The following is an 18,900-nucleotide window of genomic DNA, read 5'->3' on the forward strand; positions in this document are numbered from 1 at the left end:
TGCAGAGGCCGCACTTAAATAATCAGTCCTGATATACATTTCAGGTTAGTCTGTGCTGGTTGTTCTTGGCTGGAGACAAGTACACAAGAAAGCAGCAATGTCATCAAGAATTTGTGTCTGAGAGACTAAGTCAACTTCAGGTAAAATATGGAAGTGCTGCCCTCTTGGGGCACACTTGAAGTACTACATTAAATACCCTCCAACTTGTGGGGGGGGGGGGGGGGGGGGGGGACTCAAAAATATTTGACCCCTTGCTGATTTAGTAGGTTTGACCACTTAAAAAGAATTGACAGTTTGTCATATTAATGGTTTGTTCATTTAAAAAGTGAGAGATAGAAAATTGCACAGACAATCAGGAAAACGACTTTAAAGAATTTATATACATTTATTTGCATTTCATTGAGGGAAATTAGCACCAATCTATCTGTCACCTGATCTGAAGACGCCTGTTTGAACAAATCACCTACAGAAAAAGACACCTGTCCACCGAATCTTTCCATCACTCAGACACCAACTCTCCAACATGGGAAAGACTAAAGAGCTTTCAGTGGTTTCAAGGGAGAAAATTGTAGACCTGCACAAGACCGGAATGGACTGCAAAGCCATCAGAAAGAAGCTGTTTGTGCAATTGGGCCTAAATGCAAAACTGACAACATGACCATCAATCCGCCTATAGGTCACAGGGATTGGGTGATGGGTCTTCCAACAGGACCCAAAACATACAGCCAAGGCATCCAATAATTGGCTGAAGAAGAAGCATATCTAGGTCATGGAGTGGGCAAGCCAGTCTCTGGACCTCAATCCCATAGAAAACCTATGGAGAGTTGCTAAGCAACAGCCACCAAACCTGAATGATTTAGAAATTGTTTGTAAAGAAGAGTGAAGCAAATTTCCGCCTATGTGCAGAAACCGGCTCATCGAGTACAAGAAACATCTCACCTCTGTGCTGCTAATATGGGTTTTGCCACAAAATACTAAGCCTTCTCAGCAAGAGCGTTAAAAAACTATACATATACAAACAGTCAGGACCATAAATATTTGGACAGAGACACATTTTTTCTAATTTAGTTTCTATACACTACCACCGGGAATTTTAAATAAAACAACTCAGATGCCATTGAAGTGCAGACTTTCAGCTTTTATTCCATGGGTTGAATAAAAAGATTGCATAAAAATGGGAAAAACTGAAGCATTTTTTAAACACAATCCCTTCATTTCATGGGCTCCTAAGTAATTGGACAAATGAAATAACTGAAAACAAAATGGTCATTACTAATATTTGGTTGAAAAGCCTTTGTTGGCAATGACAGCCTGAAGTCTTGAACTCATGGACATCATCAGATGCTGGGTTTTCTCCTTCTGAATGCTCTGCCAGGCCTTTACTGCAGCGGCATTCAGTTGCTGTTTGTTTGTGGGCCTTTCTGTCTGAAGTTTAGTCTTCAACAAGTGAAATGCATGCTCAACTGGTTAAGATCAGGTGACTGACTTGGCCATTCAAGAATACTCCACTTCTTTGCTTTAAACTCCTGAGTTGCTTTGGCTGTATGTTTTGGGTCGTTGTCCATCTGTATTATGATACGCTGCCCAATCCATTTGGCTGCATTTACCTGGATCTGTGCAGACAGTATGTCTCTGAACACCTCAGAATTCATTGGGCTGCTTCTGTCCTGTGTCACGTCATCAATAAACACTAGTGACCCAGTGCCACTAGCAGCCATGCACGCCCAGGCCATCACACTGCCTCCACCGTGTTTTACTGATGATGTAGCGGGCTTTGGATCATGAGCTTCTCCACGCCTTCTCCATACTTTTCTCTTGCCTTCATTCTGGTAGAGGTTGATTTTGTTTTCATCTGTCCATAGAATGCTTTTCCAGAACTGTGCTGACTTTTTTAGATGCTTGTTAGCAAAGTCCAATCTAGCCTTCCTATTCTTGAGGCTTATGAGTGGCTTGCATCTTGCAGTGTACCCTCTGTATCTACTTTTATGCAGTCTTCTTTTTATGATAGACTTGGATATTGATACGCCTACCTCCTGGAGAGTGTTGTTCACTTGGTTGGCTGTTGTGAACGGGTTCCTCTTCACCATGGAAATGATTCTGCCATCATCCACCACTGTTGTCTTCCGTGGACGTCCAAGTCTTTTTGCGTTGCCAAGTTCACCAGTGCTTTCTTTCTTTCTCAGGATGTACCACACTGTTGATTTTGCCATTCCTAATGCTGTAGCAATTTCTGGCATGGTTTTTTTCTGTTTTCTCAGCTTAATGATGGCTCCTTTCACCTGCATGGAGAGCTCCTTTGACCGCATGTTGTCTGTTCACAGCAAAATCTTCAAAATGCAAGCATGAGTCCTTTAATCAACGCCAGGCCTCTTATCTGCTTCACTCATGATGACATAACAAGGGAATTGCCCACAGCTGCCCATGCAATAGCATGGAAGTCAATTGTCCAAGTACTTACGAGCCCATGAAATGGAGGGATTGTGTTTAAAAAAATGCTTCAGTTTTCACATTTTTTTGCAATCTTTTTGTTCAACCCATGGAATAAAAGCTAAAAGTCTGCACTGGCATTCAATGGCATCTGAGTTGTTTTATTTAAAATTCACTGTGGTAATGTACAGAAACTGTCCAAATATATATATATATATATATATATATATATATATATATATATATATAAGCATACATGGAGCGCCACAATCAAGTGGCTGGAATAATATACAGGAACGTGTATGCAGAATATGAACTGGAAACCCCGAGGTCAAAATTGGAAACACCTGCGAAGGTTGTAGAGATTGAGAGGGCAAAGATCCTGTGGGACTTCCAGATCCAGACTGATAGGATGGTAATGGCGAACCAACCAGACAATGTAGTGGTGGATAAAGAACAGAGGAAAGCCGTCGTGGTGGATGTGGCAGTGCCAGGCGATGGTAAAATCAGGAAGAAGGAACATGAGAAACTGGAGAAATACCAGGAACTCAGAGAAGAACTGGAAAAAGCCTGAAAAGTGAAGGTGAGAGTGGTGCCCGTGGTAATTGGAGCACTCGGGGCAGTAACCCCCAAGCTGGAGGAGTGGCTACAACAGATACCTGGAAAGACCTCAGACCTCTCAGGCCAGAAAAGCGCAGTGCTAGGAACAGCTAAGATACTGCAGGACCCTCAAGCTCCCAGGCCTCTGGTAGAGGACCCGAACTTGTGTGAGTAACCACCCGTGGAAGGGGCATTTTTATATAATATTAAGGGCTACTTTTCATTTCTTCACATTGAACAGAATTATATATAAATACATTTTTACTAAAATTATTGTGAATTTCAAATTTGAAGACTAGAAAACATTTGGTCAACATGAAATCTGGGATCAAATGAATTGTTCCATGTTATTCATGATCACAGACATATAACACAAATAGTTCATCTTATTTAAACTGTGGTTTTCATCACAGAAACAAATAATTGCTCTCGTTTGGCCTTTAAGGCTTTGAGGGTAAAGTAGCCACAGGTTGATGCCACAAGTTTACAACGACTGATAACATAATTTAGCCAATCACAATCAAGAAATTATAGTTGATTTTTTGACAGGAGCTAGCACACTGGTAGAACTTTGAATGCGGGCTACCTTTGGCCCACAGGCCGGACTTTGGACATGCCTGATTTACTGGAATACATTTCTTGATGAGTTTGTTCTGTATTTAATACCTTTAAAATTTTAAAACTACATGAACATTCAGCAAAAAATGGAGATTCACAACAAGCTGTAGTCAGTGTAAGTACACCTCCAACATTTTAATATCTCTAAAAAGGGACAATAACAGAAAAGTATGGATTTCAAAAAACTTTACAGAATCAACTTGTGTGAAAATAACCCCACCTGATTCTGACCATTTATACTGATAGAAATGATAACCAGATGAGTTCATAAAATGTTTGAAGTTGGAAAGGCACTGAACGTGAATCATTCATGGCATTTCTTTCAAAGGATGTGTTTAAACAAAGGAAATCATAAATGGGAACAGTAAACAGGCACAACAGAGAGTACAGGTTAGTAATAGCATATATACATGTGCATTTCTATGGAAGCATAAATGACAAATGAGGTGCTGCCATCAAACCTCTACTTAACAGTGAAGAAAAGATGACTCCTCTTTTTTCAGCATCTTCACCTTCATTTGCTACTGATAAAGCAACAACAGGGGTGTGCAGTAATATTTTATATATGTATGCAGACTTTGCAAACATATGATTTCCATTTAAGTCCATTCACATATGTACACACACGCACGCACGCACACACACCTGTCAATTTCTGCTTCAGTGCTGTTAATATGGCTGTCACACAATGAAAAGTTGTTTTTGGATACATGGAATATCAAATAAAGTCAAGTCCAACATATTCTTATAAATAATAAAAATGGGCTTAATGACACACAAAGTAATACAGTAATAACCTGAGGAGGGGTAAGTGTAACTGTAATGGAGGAATGCATCTTATCTACATCAGAGTGACTGGTGTAAATCCGTTTTTTGTTTTTTTGCTGGTTTTTTTGCAAATTTGCGGTGGTTTGACACTTGACACAAGCAGTGGTAAGTCCCAGTCTTTTCATTAGTAGATTTAAACATATTACAAGGTGAGAAAATCTATAACAACGTGTAGTTATATGATGGCATTGTGTGGCTTCTGTGGATTAAAAGAAAAACAGGAAAAAAAAGTAAAAATAGCACCTGACTTACACAAACAGCCCTTTCAAAATGAACCCGAGTTTACCCGTTTTGGGGCGTGAAATCAGTGCAGTGGTAAACTGGGTGGCATTCTTTGGAAACATGCTTTCTGCATGGAGCAAAAGGCCGCTTGGTCTCTATGTCATGTAAAGTTCAATCTCTGGCTGTTGTGTATCCCACGCCTCCCATCCGTCTCCTCTTAAAAAAGCAGGGAAGTAGCACCATCCTTTGAAGACAGGAAGTAAAGCCAGAACACCGGTGCATGTCTTGTTGTTTAAAGGGCTTTGTTGTTTTTTTTTCTGTTTTTGTTTGTTTGTTTGTTTTATTGGGGGTTAAGTTCTCTTCATGCACACCTGACACCGGCTTATTTGTGTCCGGAGTTCGCCTGCCTTAAGAGTTGTCGGGATTGGTTTCCTAGAAGGAGAAGGGATAATAGAAAGGTTAGAAGGTCGTACTTATTTGTCAAATTATGTTTTAAAAAAAGGGAGTCCCGCAAGTCTGGTTGAATGATTTTTATTCACTACATCAGTAGAACATTTAGAGTTTGTAATTACTTAAAGTCTCCGTCGTACCTGGAGGGGTGCTGAAGGCTTTTGGGTGTGCGTCTCTCCCCAATGTGTTGTATACGTGTTTGCTACAACCTATCGCGCGCAGCTGGCTTATAGAAAAAAAGTGTACTTGAACATGTTCACTTTACTGAGTGCTTCCCGACATGTGTGTCCCGTGCAGGTTTGCCCATTTTCCTCTTGCAGACAGCCCGTATCCACCCATACGGGCAGTTGTTCACACCAAAGATGATTTGCACGGCCAATTTCAATGTTAAGTCAATGTACAGACACAATCAGAGGCCCTGCAGCGCATTTTGAGCGTCGAAAATGTTTCCAGAGTTCAAATATCTTAGTTTTGCCAACAATTTGCATCACATCAACCAATCAGGAAGTCAGCTGTAGACCGTGAAGCGTTGATGATGTAATCAGTGGGTGGAATTAAAAACCTCATGTAGCAATGAGGCTAAATACTTTGGGCAGTATCTCCTCCCACATGCGGCGGGAACGGCAGGTTCATGAATACATTTATGTCGAGCAGTGAATTTGTAGCATGTCAAAACGGAGGCAACAGACATAAATTTGCAGCGCAAATCTTGTTAGCTCATAAGGCTTAAAGAAACTGATACTGGTATACTAATGTAATGTGTGTTGCTTGTCTTACTTAAACATATTGCTGTCCTCAATGGTGGCTAGCCAGAAGCTGTAAGAGTTGGCATAGTAGTTGCAGGTTCCTCGCCCGTGGCACTCGATGAACGGAGCGCTCCGGAATTCCTCTAGACAGGAACCAGGAGAGGCCAAAGCCTGTCCCGAACCTTCAGCACCAGCACTAGTGTGCTGCAGAAGGAGAAACAATCAAACACTTTTACATCTCACAACGGTTTAGATCAACTGCTTAAAAGTCATAAAATTCAATAGATAACCATAATCCAAATAATTATCCTGTTAACAAATCTTGCTAAGTATCTTTGCAACAGAAAACAGAATTCAACCATGATTTTGTCTTCTGTTCAAGGAAATCTTTTTTTTAAATCAAAATAATTTTAAAAATGAAATTAGAAAAGTAGGAGTTATAAATTAATCTCGACTATAGGTTTCTTAGTCTATTTCTTAGTCATTTTTAATTCCAGTTCACCATTTGCAAATAAATGATTTTATTCATTTAATGAAATACTTAAAAACTTAAATTGTCTTTTTTTTTGCATGACATTTCTTTCAAACAGTCTTTGTAAAATGTTGCACTTAGACTTTTTTTGTGAGAAATGAACAGGCCAGCTGGAGTCTATAGTCTGAGTTGAAGCCTTTGCAAGAGCTCAAGGTCTCATTCCACAACTTTCAAGGACTTAAAGAGCCACTCTGAATTAAAATTGTGTTTTTGGTGGGAGAGGAAGCCGGAGCGGGGTTGCTCTGAGCCAACAGTCCCACCCACAACTCAGATGTGAATTTCTAATGTACTCCTGCCGTTCTGCAGAAACTATGTACTAGAAAACAACACAAGTTTTTCTTTTTTCTTTTGGCTAAAAATGGCACAATCATAACAAAAAGACCGCTTTTTATTATGATGCTTTTAAAATAAATCAAAAGATGATTGGGATGGGACTTTAAAGGCCAGCTGTGAGTCCAGAATCCCTGAAAATGTTTTGTGACGTCTAAAAATCTGGATTTTGTATTAAAGTTGTTTTGTGATGTCTCTGAGTTGCAAATTTTACAATGAACAGCCAAAAGTTAATCAGCATGACTCACCATCACAAAGGAGTAGCCAATCCACAGAGAGTCCCAGCCTTCGGGGCATTCTGGGATCCTGATCGTCTGGCTGTGAACTGCTATCACCATGGCTGGGGCTTCACATACAGCACACCTGTGCAAAGAAGAGTGCACCACACAATGACTCGGGGGGGGCACACAAACATGAAGCACACACAGCAGAAAGGCTGTCAGACCTGCTGATGAAGGGTTTGATGCTGTCCCCTGTAATAGGTGCCATGCTCATGGGCATGGGCTCCGGCGAAGTGAGCCAGTAGGAGTAATCATTGCGAGAGGCAAAGTTGCAAACGTTGTTGATGTTGCAGAACAGGAAGGGCATGGGGCTGAATTTCCTGAGGCAGCTGCCTGCAGTTCCTGTAACACAGAAGATAAGTTGTCTTTGTTTTATCATCTCCTCCGTCATTCATTTCTAGTTTCTTCCTTTTTTGTTGTGGTGCTTCTCACCTAAGTCTTGTCCGTGGGAGCGTTCATTGCCTTGCACGTAGAGCAGAGAGTAGCCATCATATATGAGCCTGGTTCCCCCAGGACAGAGGGGTACCTCAACCGCTTGGCTGTGCCTTGTTACCAGGAAGCCATGGTCCATGGATGAGGGGCCAGGAGCACCCACCTGCCCTGGAACTCCATCTGGTCCTGGGGGGCCAGGATACCCTCTGGGACCTAAATATATCAAACATTAGTAAATTAAAAAAGAAAAGGCAATAAGAGACATTTTAATCGTTCAAATGTTTTACCTTGAGGTCCTGGCAGACCAGGCTCTCCCTTAGCTCCCGGCAGACCATCATAACCAGGAACTCCATTGTCACCTTTGGGCCCTGGAAAACCTGTTATCCCTAAGGAAACAACATAACATAGTTGAGAAACGGAACTAAGATGTCAGGGTACCTGGAGAAAGAAGTTTCAGGAAAGAAACAGTAAATGTGACACATGTTACCTTGCTGCCCTTTCAGTCCAGGAAACCCTGCTGGCCCCTGAGGGCCCGGCAAGCCTTGAATTCCTGGAGCCCCAACATCTCCTTTTATGAAAAGTTGAGGGCCAGGAGGACCAGGCGGGCCTTCACCACCTGGTGCACACACATTTTTATTGTTAAGCATCAAGAAAAAAACATTAACATCGTTCATGGTAACCTTTGGTATTTTGTTCTTCTGTACCTTTTAGTCCTGGGAAACCCCTGTCCCCCACTTCTCCTTTGAACCCTATGTCTCCAATTTCACCCTTTGTACCTGTAATTGATATTAATTTGTTTTGGTTAATAATACAACATAACAACAACAAAAATCCCATTTGTGGTTCATATCATTGCAATCGTTTTCCTATAAACCAACCGAATTTTTACATTTGCTTTCATTTAAGCTTCATCAAACCAGGAAAATCAACTGAACTTGTTCCCATTTTTTATGACATTATTGAAAGTATTATGTCAGCTTTTTAGCCTTTGATAGTATAAAAATGATATATATATAAAAAAACGATAATATATAAATAAGTTTTATATAGTATTTTATTTAAATATTTTAAAATGTGCATGCTTTTCGTGTCATAAAATAAAACTAACTCACTGCTTAATAATTAATTAAATTCATTTAAATCTGGAGACCTGGTTGATTGCAAAATAATTCGAATCATGTTCGAAATAAAAAATTAAAACATAAGAGTAACCAAAAGGCTCTTCCATTTAAGAGATAAGAAATACAGTCTTAGAAGAACAAGTATGTTAAACCAGCTGTGAGAACAACGCTAAACTTCAGTGTAACGCTATAAGATATGGAAGAACTGCTGGGTAGTCAATAAAAACTGTCAATCCATAAACGTATTGACATAATAATTAGATATAAGGGAATTAAAAAGATAACTTTTGACCAAAATTGATTATTTATTTCTTGTACAACTGTAAAGATACTGTTTGTATAAATAAAGTTTGGACTGCATTGAAAAAGGGGCTTGGAATTAATCTTAGTACCGGTAATCTTATCCGAAACCCCTTTTCAATTTTTTAATATCGTCCTTAATTGTTGTACTTCTGTTTGTGCTGTTTAGTTTTTATTTCATCAAATTGAAATAAATACATTTAATTTGTAAATACATTAATGAATAAATACATGTGCAGTAGGCAACATACTCTGGGCAACAGTGTGTAATAGTCAGGGCTCACCTGGAAAACCAGGAACACCTTGGAGTCCTCTTTCACCCTTCTGGCCATCAATACCTGGAAGACCAGTTTGACCCTGAAAGCATCACACAAGCATTAAGAAAACCAACGAAACAAAAAACTCTTGCAGCAGTAAAGTCTCTCCTATTGATATCCAGTATATTCTAAATAAATCACTAGTCAAAAAGTAGAAAACTCCTCCTGATTTACATACAGGAAGTCCAGGAACTCCAGGGTCGCCCTTGTGTCCCGTTTCTCCCTGGAAACCAGGAAGACCTTGACTGCCTTTCTCGCCCTTTTCACCATCTCTGCCTGGAAAGCCAGCTTCTCCTATCACTCCTTTGGGTCCTGTTTTTGGTATATAACATGAATGTAATTACTACTTTCCCTGAAAATTTCTTTGACAGAAGGTCTTGTAAAACAGTGATCTGGATTTTTCAGTACCTGGTGCTCCCTGATTTCCTGTTTCTCCCCTGTCTCCTTTAGGTCCCTGCAAAGAAATGCCAGGAAGACCTCGCTCCCCTGTCTCTCCCTGCGGTCCCTGTGGACCTGGATAGCCCTTGTCCCCTTTGATTCCAGGGACACCTGGATTACCTGGGGCCCCAGGAAGACCAGAGCTACCTTTGTCACCTGAAGAGAAAACGGAAAGATTGTTAGTGGTCCATTGGAGACTGAGTGTCATTAGATAATACTATTTGATAATGAACAGATACTGACCCTTGGTACCAAGTTCTCCAGGAGGTCCAGGAACACCCCGACCAGGCAAACCTGTATACAAGGACAATTACTTACTTAGAATTTTTATTTTTTGATTTCGTTCAATAGAAAGCCATAATTAACAGAAAAAGTCTAACAATGCCAAGGAGGTGTTACTTTATAAAATATTGGGTATGGTTTTGGCCAAACATGGTTCAAGAGAGTAAATCAACTTTAACTTTAATCTGTCAAAAGAATTTTGTTTTATAAGTAATTCCTAAAGCCTTTTTTAAGCCAAATTTCAGAGGAACAGCAAGGCAGCCCAAAAAGGCTTTTGTTAGTATTTATTCTCATTTGATGTATGTCTGTGTTTCTATGTCTATATGTATCTTTTTTATACTGTTTATGCTATTTGTTGTACAAACTATTGCTGGACACTGCTGCTGCAACAGTCAAATTTCCCAGTTTGGGATCAATAAAGTATCTTTATCTTTTCTTGTTTACCTGGGTCTCCTCTCTCCCCAGTGGATCCAGGAATTCCGTCCTCTCCAGGCTCACCTTTATCTCCCCTGGGGCCTGAAGGCCCCTGCAGACCACCTTCGCCTGAAGGAAAACAAGTTTGCTTACTGTTCATGTATACACATAGATATAGTTCATTTTTGTTTTGAATCGATAAAAACGATTAAATATTGTTGCAAGGTTTTGGTACTGTATGAATCTTTTTTACTACTTAAAACGTTGTGCAACTTACCGGGTCGTCCATCACGACCTGGTTCTCCCACAGACCCAGGAAGTCCAGGATCACCTTTGTCTCCTGGTCTGCCTGCTTGACCTGTGGAACAAGCACATAAGGGTAGCACCATTAAGAGCCTTGCTTAGACTGCTGCCCGCGCAACCCGGTCCCGGATGAGCGGTAGAAGATGAAAAGGTGGCACCATTAAGAAATTGTTATATGTATTTTTCAAGGCTTTAATTGTTTTTCTGGACAGAATGTAGGAGACAAAACAGACAAACTCTGACCTTGATACCCAATGCTTCCTTTGTCTCCCTTGGGTCCTTGAACTCCAGGAGAACCAGGCATTCCTGAATAACCCTTTTCACCTTTTTCTCCAGGAGACCCCGGGACTCCCGGGTCACCGGTGTGACCCTATATGAGTGAAAGTACGTAAATTATGCCAATTAAAAACAGGGCAAAACCAATCTGAATCAACCATGCACAACGACAAACCAATATTTAATTAATACACAATATTCACAATTACAACTTTGTTACATTTGAGGCTTTGCAAGGAATATTTAAAAAGAAAACACCTACAGCTAAAAGCCTTTCATCCCAGTGACTGGATGTCAATACAAAAAGGCTAATCTCCTAAATGAGAAGGTAGAACATCTGTGTGCGATGATGCACAGTGTTTAACGAGACTCAAAGGAAATTCAGTAATTGCCGTCTAACATGAAACCTATAGATAAAAAAAGATTGCATTTGTCCTTTGTGGTGTTTTTCATCAAGGTTTACAGAAAACCTTTTTTAAATAAATCTTAATTTAAGCTTGTTTTCTCGTTAAGATTTTTTTTTTTTTGGGGTCATTTTCCTTGCATGAAAACAAGGGAAAACAAGCACAGCTCCTCATTTCTGTGACATGGATATTTTTACTGACTGGATTACCTTTTGTCCTGGGACACCTGGTACGCCGATGCCTGGCTCACCAGGTGACCCCGTGTCTCCCTTTTCACCATCTAGACCTTTAAATCCAGGATGTCCCGGTCTCCCAAAATCGCCTTTAGTACCCTTTGGACCAGCTGGACCTGCAGAGACAAAGACACAAGGAGAAAAAAACTGTTACAGTATGTTTATAAAATACAAATAGTCTCAACAATTTTGTTAAAAATGAAACTATTATCAAATTTGCAATAGTTTCGGTAAAACAACAAAGCGTGTCTATTACTTCATCTTTACCATCAAATTAGCACATTTGTTTTGTTGTTCTTTTTTAACATTAACAATAAGATTTTGAACTCTGAGGTTCATTTAGGATGATCCATTAAAAAAGTTCAGAAAAATAAAGTTTAATAAAACAAAATGGTCAAACATTTTGCATCGTTTGTATGTAAAGTGTTTTTTTTTATATATCCATTTTCTTTGTTTTGATTTACCTGGAATACCCATTTCTCCCAAAGAGCCTTTTTGTCCAGGAGGTCCCATGCTTCCTGGTTCTCCTGGAAAACCTCGATCTCCTTTGTCACCTAATATCAGTGGCATCAAGGCAAACGTTGAAATATTAAATTCCATGTGGATGGGAAAGCACATTGCAACTAAAATATATGCTCTAAATTCATCTATGCTTCCTTTTTTTCTAAATAAACCTTACAACAGTTTTCAGGGCAAAATAAAAACCCTTCCAATTATAATAACAAATTAAACCCAAAATATACATGTATTTGAAACAATGTATTGAAAAGTGGAAAACTAAACAAAATAAACAAAAAAAATCGAAGAGCTCCAATGCTACTTTACCACCAAGGCTTGCCAAATAAAGATACAGAGATAGCAAACTACTTTCAAAGAAAAAAACCGCATCTCCATGACCCAAAGAACTTTGACATTTTTCTAAAACAGAACAAACTGTCTTGTAATAGATTAAACCAAGATAAATGTTTAAGACCATTTAGTTTCAGATAGCCGTTAAATATTGTTTTTTGACTCTGTGAAATATTTTAAGTCAACTCAAAACTTGTTATTTTGAAAAGCATTTCAACTGATCCAGATTTTGTCTGGGTTTGGGATGATTGTTTTACACGGTTCATGTTTTTGTCTTTTATGTTTTGATGTTTTTTATTTTTAAACTTGTGAAGCACCTTGTGACTTCTGTTTTGTGAAAGGGGCTATATAATAACTAACTATATAAATACTAACTAACATTTGTTTTTGTTTTTGAAACAGCAATTCTAGTAAACTTGTAACAAAATGTTATCTGGTAATGAAACTAAATAAATGTGCGAGTATCCTGTATTTTTTCTGAGCCTATGGAAAATAAACAAAAATTAAAAAAAACTTCAACTGATGTAGTTAAAACACTATTTTGAGTTAGTAACTGATGGCACAGATTTTTATTTTATAAACCATGTAAATTATAGCAAACACGTGGAATTTTAAAACAAAGATGTCTTTTGGGTAGCAGAGATGATTGAATGAATGTTGTTTCTTAGCGACCTGGTTGTCCTGGTGATCCAGGTTCTCCATCCTTTCCAGGCATTCCAGGGTCTCCTTGCACCCCTTGGTAGCCTCGATCTCCTGATACACCTGGGTCGCCTGATGTGAAAATAAACATATATTTAAATTAATGGATGGATAGATAGATAGATAGATAGATAGATAGATAGATAGATAGATAGATAGATAGATAGATAGATAGATAGATAGATAGATAGATAGATAGATAGATAGATAGATAGATAGATAGATAGATAGATAGATAGATAGATAGATAGATAGATAGATAGATAGATAGATAGATAGATAGATAGATAGATAGATAGATAGATAGATAGATAGATAGATAGAAGAGTAGTTTATTTGTATCAATATACCTCTATCTCCAGTGTCTCCTTTTTCCCCCTTCATGTGCTCCATATCTACATCATTCATTTCCCCAGGGGGACCTTGTAGACCTGGCTCTCCTCTTTCACCCTTAGGTCCAGGTTCTCCACTTTCTCCACTTGGTCCAGTAAATCCAGGATCACCTTTTGGTAATAATAGAACAGAAAGGTTTGGAGATCTGTTTGGGGAAGTGGTACTGTAGAAGCAGAATGAGTTTTAATGTCTTACCTCTCAAACCTGGAGATCCAGGTAAACCTGGAGATCCAGGAAATCCTTGTACTCCCGGCATTCCCATGTTGCCCATTTCACCTTTCCGACCTGCCAGACATTAGAGGACAACAATTATAGCTATTGAAGTATAAAATAAGGTCTAAAAGCGATCAGGCAGGAAAGAATTGGAGTTGTCGTCTGACAACTTTTTAGCCTTGTCTTAATTTTATTCTTGGAAAAGAATTCTGTCTCATCTATTAATGGAAAACAGCCAATGACGGAGGGAAAATTTTCAACTGAACAAAAAACAAGTGGAGATGAACAAATCGGTTCCAAAATCTTTACTACTCTTACAATGGAAAAAGATAATGGGACGTAACTCTTCCCGTCAAAGTAAACAAGAGCTTTCTTAGGAATGTTTTTTTTTTACTAATATCATCTTTTGTTTTTTGTTTTTTCAAATGTTATCTTTTGTTTTGGTTTTTCAAAGATCTTCACATTTCAACAGGTCCAGCACAGATCTACTCTATATTGAAGTCTCTTGTCCGTATAAGTCTTAGTCTTTATTCAATTTATTTTTGGAATGAACACGCAAATATTCTAAATCTGACATATTCAATCAGAGTGGTGTGGGTTAGTCTTACCTTGGGTTCCAATTTGTCCGTCTCTGCCTGCTGAGCCCGGTGGGCCCGGCAGTCCTCTACCCCCCGGGATGCCTGGGAATCCAGGGACTCCTTTCTCTCCTTGAGGCCCAGGCATGTCAAGACCAGGAGTACCTGGAAAGCCTTTATCTCCCTTTATGCCTTCCCTCCCTGTTGAAAATTATCAGTAAAATTTACTTTTGCATTTTGAAAAGGTTTTACTTAACAAGTTAGTGAATATTAATACTTTCTTCAACTATATTACTTAATTTCTGCAGGGGTTTTTTAACCACAATCAACACATTTCTATTTTTCCTGGGCTTATTTTTGTTACTGACCATGTGGTCCAGGCTCTCCATGTGGTCCTTGTGGTCCAGGAGGTCCAGGCAAGCCTTTTCCAGGAGCACCCGGTGGACCAGTCTGCCCAGGAAGTCCAGGAGGGCCAATATCACCTATTAGTAAAATTTAAAAAAATCAAATATAAAAAAAATGCACAGCATCTATCAAGCTCTGCTGTTTTTTTCTTTTCGTTTAAACAATAAGACCATGAATAGATTCACCAGAGCTTTACTGCCATCACTGTAAAGTATGTTAAATACCTTTGAGACCCTGAGGTCCTGGTGGTCCTGTCTGTCCTTCTTGTCCAGGAATACCAGGCAAACCAATGTTTCCTTTCTGTCCCGGAAATCCAGTAATTCCTGGGGGCCCTTGAAAACCTTTAGGACCCGGTAGACCTCGGCCAGGTTCACCCTGCACAGGTTAGAAGTAGGAGGTAGTGTAGTTTTAAATACGAGATTTGTTTTCCATCCATGTGTCTCCCCATATAAAATGATCAGAATACAGGTTGAATACAATTACTTTCTTTGCATATACACTTGATATTTAAGCATAGCTCTTTCATACACTAAATACTTAGTAGTGCTTGATGAGGCTTTTGGAGATATTTATACTAAAACTGTGGAAAGTTACACAGAGGATACCCTTTTGCTTGTTTTAAAAGAAACATACTTTTTGCCCGGGGGAACCAGCTTGTCCAGTTAAGCCATCCTTCCCTGGTCTTCCTGGCTCTCCAGGTAATCCTGGGGCTCCAGGAGCTCCACTATACCCTTCAACCAGAACATTTGTATTTGTTATTTCTATCAAATGGATTGGATTGCATCCAAATGTTCACCTTGAAGTCAAATCACCTTTGGGACCACTTGGGCCTGGAAATCCAATTCCTGGTGGTCCTTGTTCTCCTTTGTCTCCAGGAAAACCAGGCAGCCCTGGGTCCCCTTGTAATCCTCTTTCACCTTCGATCAAATATAATTCTCATAGTAAAGAATACCCAACACCTTTGCCTGAGGTTACTTGTCCTGCATTATAATCTGCTCTGATGCTCATTCCATTTCCACAATCACAGAAACACAGATTCTAAACTCTTGAAGTGTCTCATAAATCTGCTTCATCAGTAATAAGCCTTGGTGCCATGCATCTGTACAGGTGCCACAGATTTTTGGGTTGTCCGGGTCCTTGGAGGATAGAGATGAGCAGCTGCATCTTTAGGGGAGTCCAGGTATGTCTTGCAGTTCCCCTGTGGCTCCTTAGGCCACCTCAAGGGACGTCATGAAAATTGAATATGTGACGTCATACCTTTGACGTACGGGTAATGCTGTGGTACGGTGCCCTAATGAGGCACTCTAGCCGTTAGTAAGGTGTGAGAACTGGATCTTTATTGACCGCACGCAAATGCTACACGTGTGGAGTGTGCAGGTGATACAGGACGCTGAAGGATGTCTACACAAACTACATTCTGGTTGTCTAATTTCTTCGTTTCTAACAGCCAGGCTGTAAGAAAGAGGCGCACTCTTCTCACATGAATATCACTAATGGGTCCCTTGCACAGTCTGCAGGATCTGAGGGGGTTGAAAAAAAAACACTATAATCCCTTACAGAATAGATAATAACTGGCTTTGTTTTGGGTTGCACATTGACGACGTCACAGCAGTGGCACGGCGTATAGAGAGTGACGTTAAGGCGCGTTTTCAGCCGAGTTCAAATTAAACGTTCAAGCAGTTAAATACATGGACTCTTGTTTCTTATATTTAAGAGCATGACAATAGTTAAAGATTAAAATAAGCTTAATTGGATGAAAAAAAAACACTGTAATTTTTCTGTGATTAACTGATCGCGATTGATGTGAACACTTGCTAAAATTGACCTTTTGTTTTCTCTGCAGGAGAGTTTTTACTTCAGCTGTTCTCTTCAAGGAGTTTTACTGCAAATTATTTAACTTCTGCCTCTGCGTTGTTCTTCCACCACATAAACCATTTTTATACACTTTTTTACCACAGCAATTAATTATTTTTGTTTTGTCTTTCAGCTATTCCACCTCTAAACATGTAGTCATTCAGCATCCAGTCTTTTCCTCAGTAAACTGTGTCAAATCTCTGGAAAATCTTTTGATTAAAATCCTTTTTTTTTTTTTTTTTTAGTATTTCCTAACCTGCTTTTAGATTTCTCTTCATTTTTGCAGAACATCTATGCTGCTGGACTGTTGGACTACAAAGACTTAAATTCTTCCATATTCTTTTCCTCTACTCCTGGTCCCTCTCATCACACGTTTAGCTAATTTTTGTTCTGTTCTTTTCCAAAGCAAACCTCCACATCTGTTCTCAACATAGTAAGCACTAGGAAAACATTATAGATCCCCAAACACATGCTCTCCAATTTCCTTTTGTTCCTCTGTCATCTTTGATTTAATTGTGTTGCAGCTCAAAGTTCAACATTTTGTAATTATAAAATTCTTTACCTTGAATTCCAGGTAAGCCATTTTCTCCCCGTGGTCCGGGTACTCCCTGAGGTCCAGGAATGCTCACTCCTTTGCCTGGCTCACCTTTTAGACCTAATAGATTTAAGAAAAAGATCAATTTTAAAATAAAATGTTCTGTAATCTGTATGTGTGTAAACTATAGGACCAGGCATTACTGACAAATTCCTATATTTACTTCATTATGATTCAATTTACAGTTAAACCTTACCATTGGTCTCAAAATCTGTTTTATTTTAACAACTAGTTACTCAAATTCAAGCCAGGAAAAACCTTTTAAATAAAATTAATAGTTTTTCTTGAAAAAAATGCAGAACATTTTTTTTGCAGAACATCAAAAGGGAACATTTGATTTATTGGTTAACTGGGTCTTTAAACTAAGCCAAAATTTGTGTATTATCAAACTTCACATTCCTACCTGGAAGTCCAGGAGCTCCAGGAGTTCCTGGTCTTCCCTGACCGCCTTTATCGCCACGCTCTCCAGGTTGGCCAAAGCCTGCTATACCTGGAGGACCTCTTTCACCTGGAGGTCCAATTTGACCCGGCTCTCCATCTCGTCCGCGTTCACCCTTGATGCCTTCTTTAGCCTGAAAGAAGAAAAAGAAGAAATAGATGGTCAAATTTCCTTTGATGTTAGTGATATGACACGCTGTGCTACAAGGCAAAGATAATGGTCTTCATCTCATCTCCGAATTTTCAGCAGCTTCCATGTGTCCAACGTCTACAGGTTCTTCAGTTTAGCTTGAACAAATATGAACAATTTTTTTTTAATTTCAATATTACTGGAAAGAAAGAGTTTTCCTGGGATCCACAAAACTCCAAATCCAAGTTATATTTTGCTGAATTAAAAAAAAAAGAAAATATTTTTATTTATTATTATTAAAGATAATGATCCAGTTCCGATCATTCCAAAAAGGCCCAATTATTTAACATGTTTTGCAATTATGAAAGATTTCATAGAAGAATTTTCATTGTAAATCCAATTCCTTAAAAAATAAATAAAAAGAGCTACTGTTAATCTAAATTTTAATCTCAGATGCTTTGTTTGAAAAAAAAAGTATAATCAGTAACCTTAAGGTGCCGAGATGCCTTTAAAACAGCCTCAAATGATCACACTAGTTAGTATACAGTTTTTTTCCAGATTAAAAGTGACCTAAATCTCTCTAAATTATTTCATGTTTTGACCACTTTTCTTAGGATGATAACAAGCAATAACACTGACTTCTAAACTGAAGTTAAATCAAAAACACAAATGATGCAGACATCAATTCATAATGTTACCACTAGTTGGTGTCGTACAAAATCAAGTCAGTTGACAAAAATGACTTGATTTCCAATTGGGTATAAACATTTTTGGCAGAAAATAACATTGAAAAAGCTTGCCCTGAGAATGCATTAGTGTGTACCTCGTTACAAAGGATATACACATTTTGATTGACAGGTGACCATCAAATCTTCAGCTCCACTAAAGGTTTCTTGGATATTTTTAACATGTCTGTCTCATATTTCCCACTTTTTTTAATCACTGTTCAGAAAGGCAAGTTTCAGCAGTGAAAACAACAGAGCTGGTAAGCCCCCTTCAAATCTCCTCAACAAAACTGATCGGCCACCTGACCTCAGCGGTCGCTCCTCTCCTTTCTAGTCATTGTATCTTACCCGACTATTCAACGTGGAAAGGGGGCACAAGGTTTTGGTTAAAAACAATTTTTTTCTTAACTGTAATTGAAAATAGAATATTTGCTCATAATTCCAGAATGTGTAATGCCAACTTACTCACA

The 18,900-nt window shown here is 38.9% G+C and overlaps 1 protein-coding gene across 1 annotated transcript in view; it reads right to left on the reverse strand.

Moving 5' to 3' along the window:
- Nucleotides 1-3,753: 3,753 nt before the first annotated feature.
- col4a1 (collagen type IV alpha 1 chain) overlaps nucleotides 3,754-18,900 on the reverse strand; it is a 53,271-nt gene continuing 38,124 nt past the window's right edge. The window contains 27 exon segments of the mRNA NM_001177472.1: nucleotides 3,754-5,127; nucleotides 5,923-6,095; nucleotides 7,002-7,116; nucleotides 7,199-7,376; nucleotides 7,467-7,679; nucleotides 7,754-7,852; nucleotides 7,954-8,082; nucleotides 8,171-8,242; nucleotides 9,172-9,244; nucleotides 9,383-9,516; nucleotides 9,613-9,798; nucleotides 9,886-9,936; nucleotides 10,369-10,467; nucleotides 10,616-10,696; nucleotides 10,885-11,011; nucleotides 11,531-11,670; nucleotides 12,019-12,108; nucleotides 13,076-13,174; nucleotides 13,453-13,605; nucleotides 13,691-13,780; nucleotides 14,317-14,484; nucleotides 14,652-14,765; nucleotides 14,913-15,063; nucleotides 15,322-15,419; nucleotides 15,501-15,605; nucleotides 17,105-17,197; nucleotides 17,541-17,709. Coding sequence (NP_001170943.1) covers nucleotides 5,046-5,127; nucleotides 5,923-6,095; nucleotides 7,002-7,116; nucleotides 7,199-7,376; nucleotides 7,467-7,679; nucleotides 7,754-7,852; nucleotides 7,954-8,082; nucleotides 8,171-8,242; nucleotides 9,172-9,244; nucleotides 9,383-9,516; nucleotides 9,613-9,798; nucleotides 9,886-9,936; nucleotides 10,369-10,467; nucleotides 10,616-10,696; nucleotides 10,885-11,011; nucleotides 11,531-11,670; nucleotides 12,019-12,108; nucleotides 13,076-13,174; nucleotides 13,453-13,605; nucleotides 13,691-13,780; nucleotides 14,317-14,484; nucleotides 14,652-14,765; nucleotides 14,913-15,063; nucleotides 15,322-15,419; nucleotides 15,501-15,605; nucleotides 17,105-17,197; nucleotides 17,541-17,709 — 3,282 coding nt within the window. The 3' untranslated portion in view covers nucleotides 3,754-5,045.

This window comes from Oryzias latipes, chromosome 21 (genome assembly GCF_002234675.1).
Source record: "Oryzias latipes chromosome 21, ASM223467v1".
Taxonomy (NCBI): Eukaryota; Metazoa; Chordata; class Actinopteri; order Beloniformes; family Adrianichthyidae; genus Oryzias; species Oryzias latipes.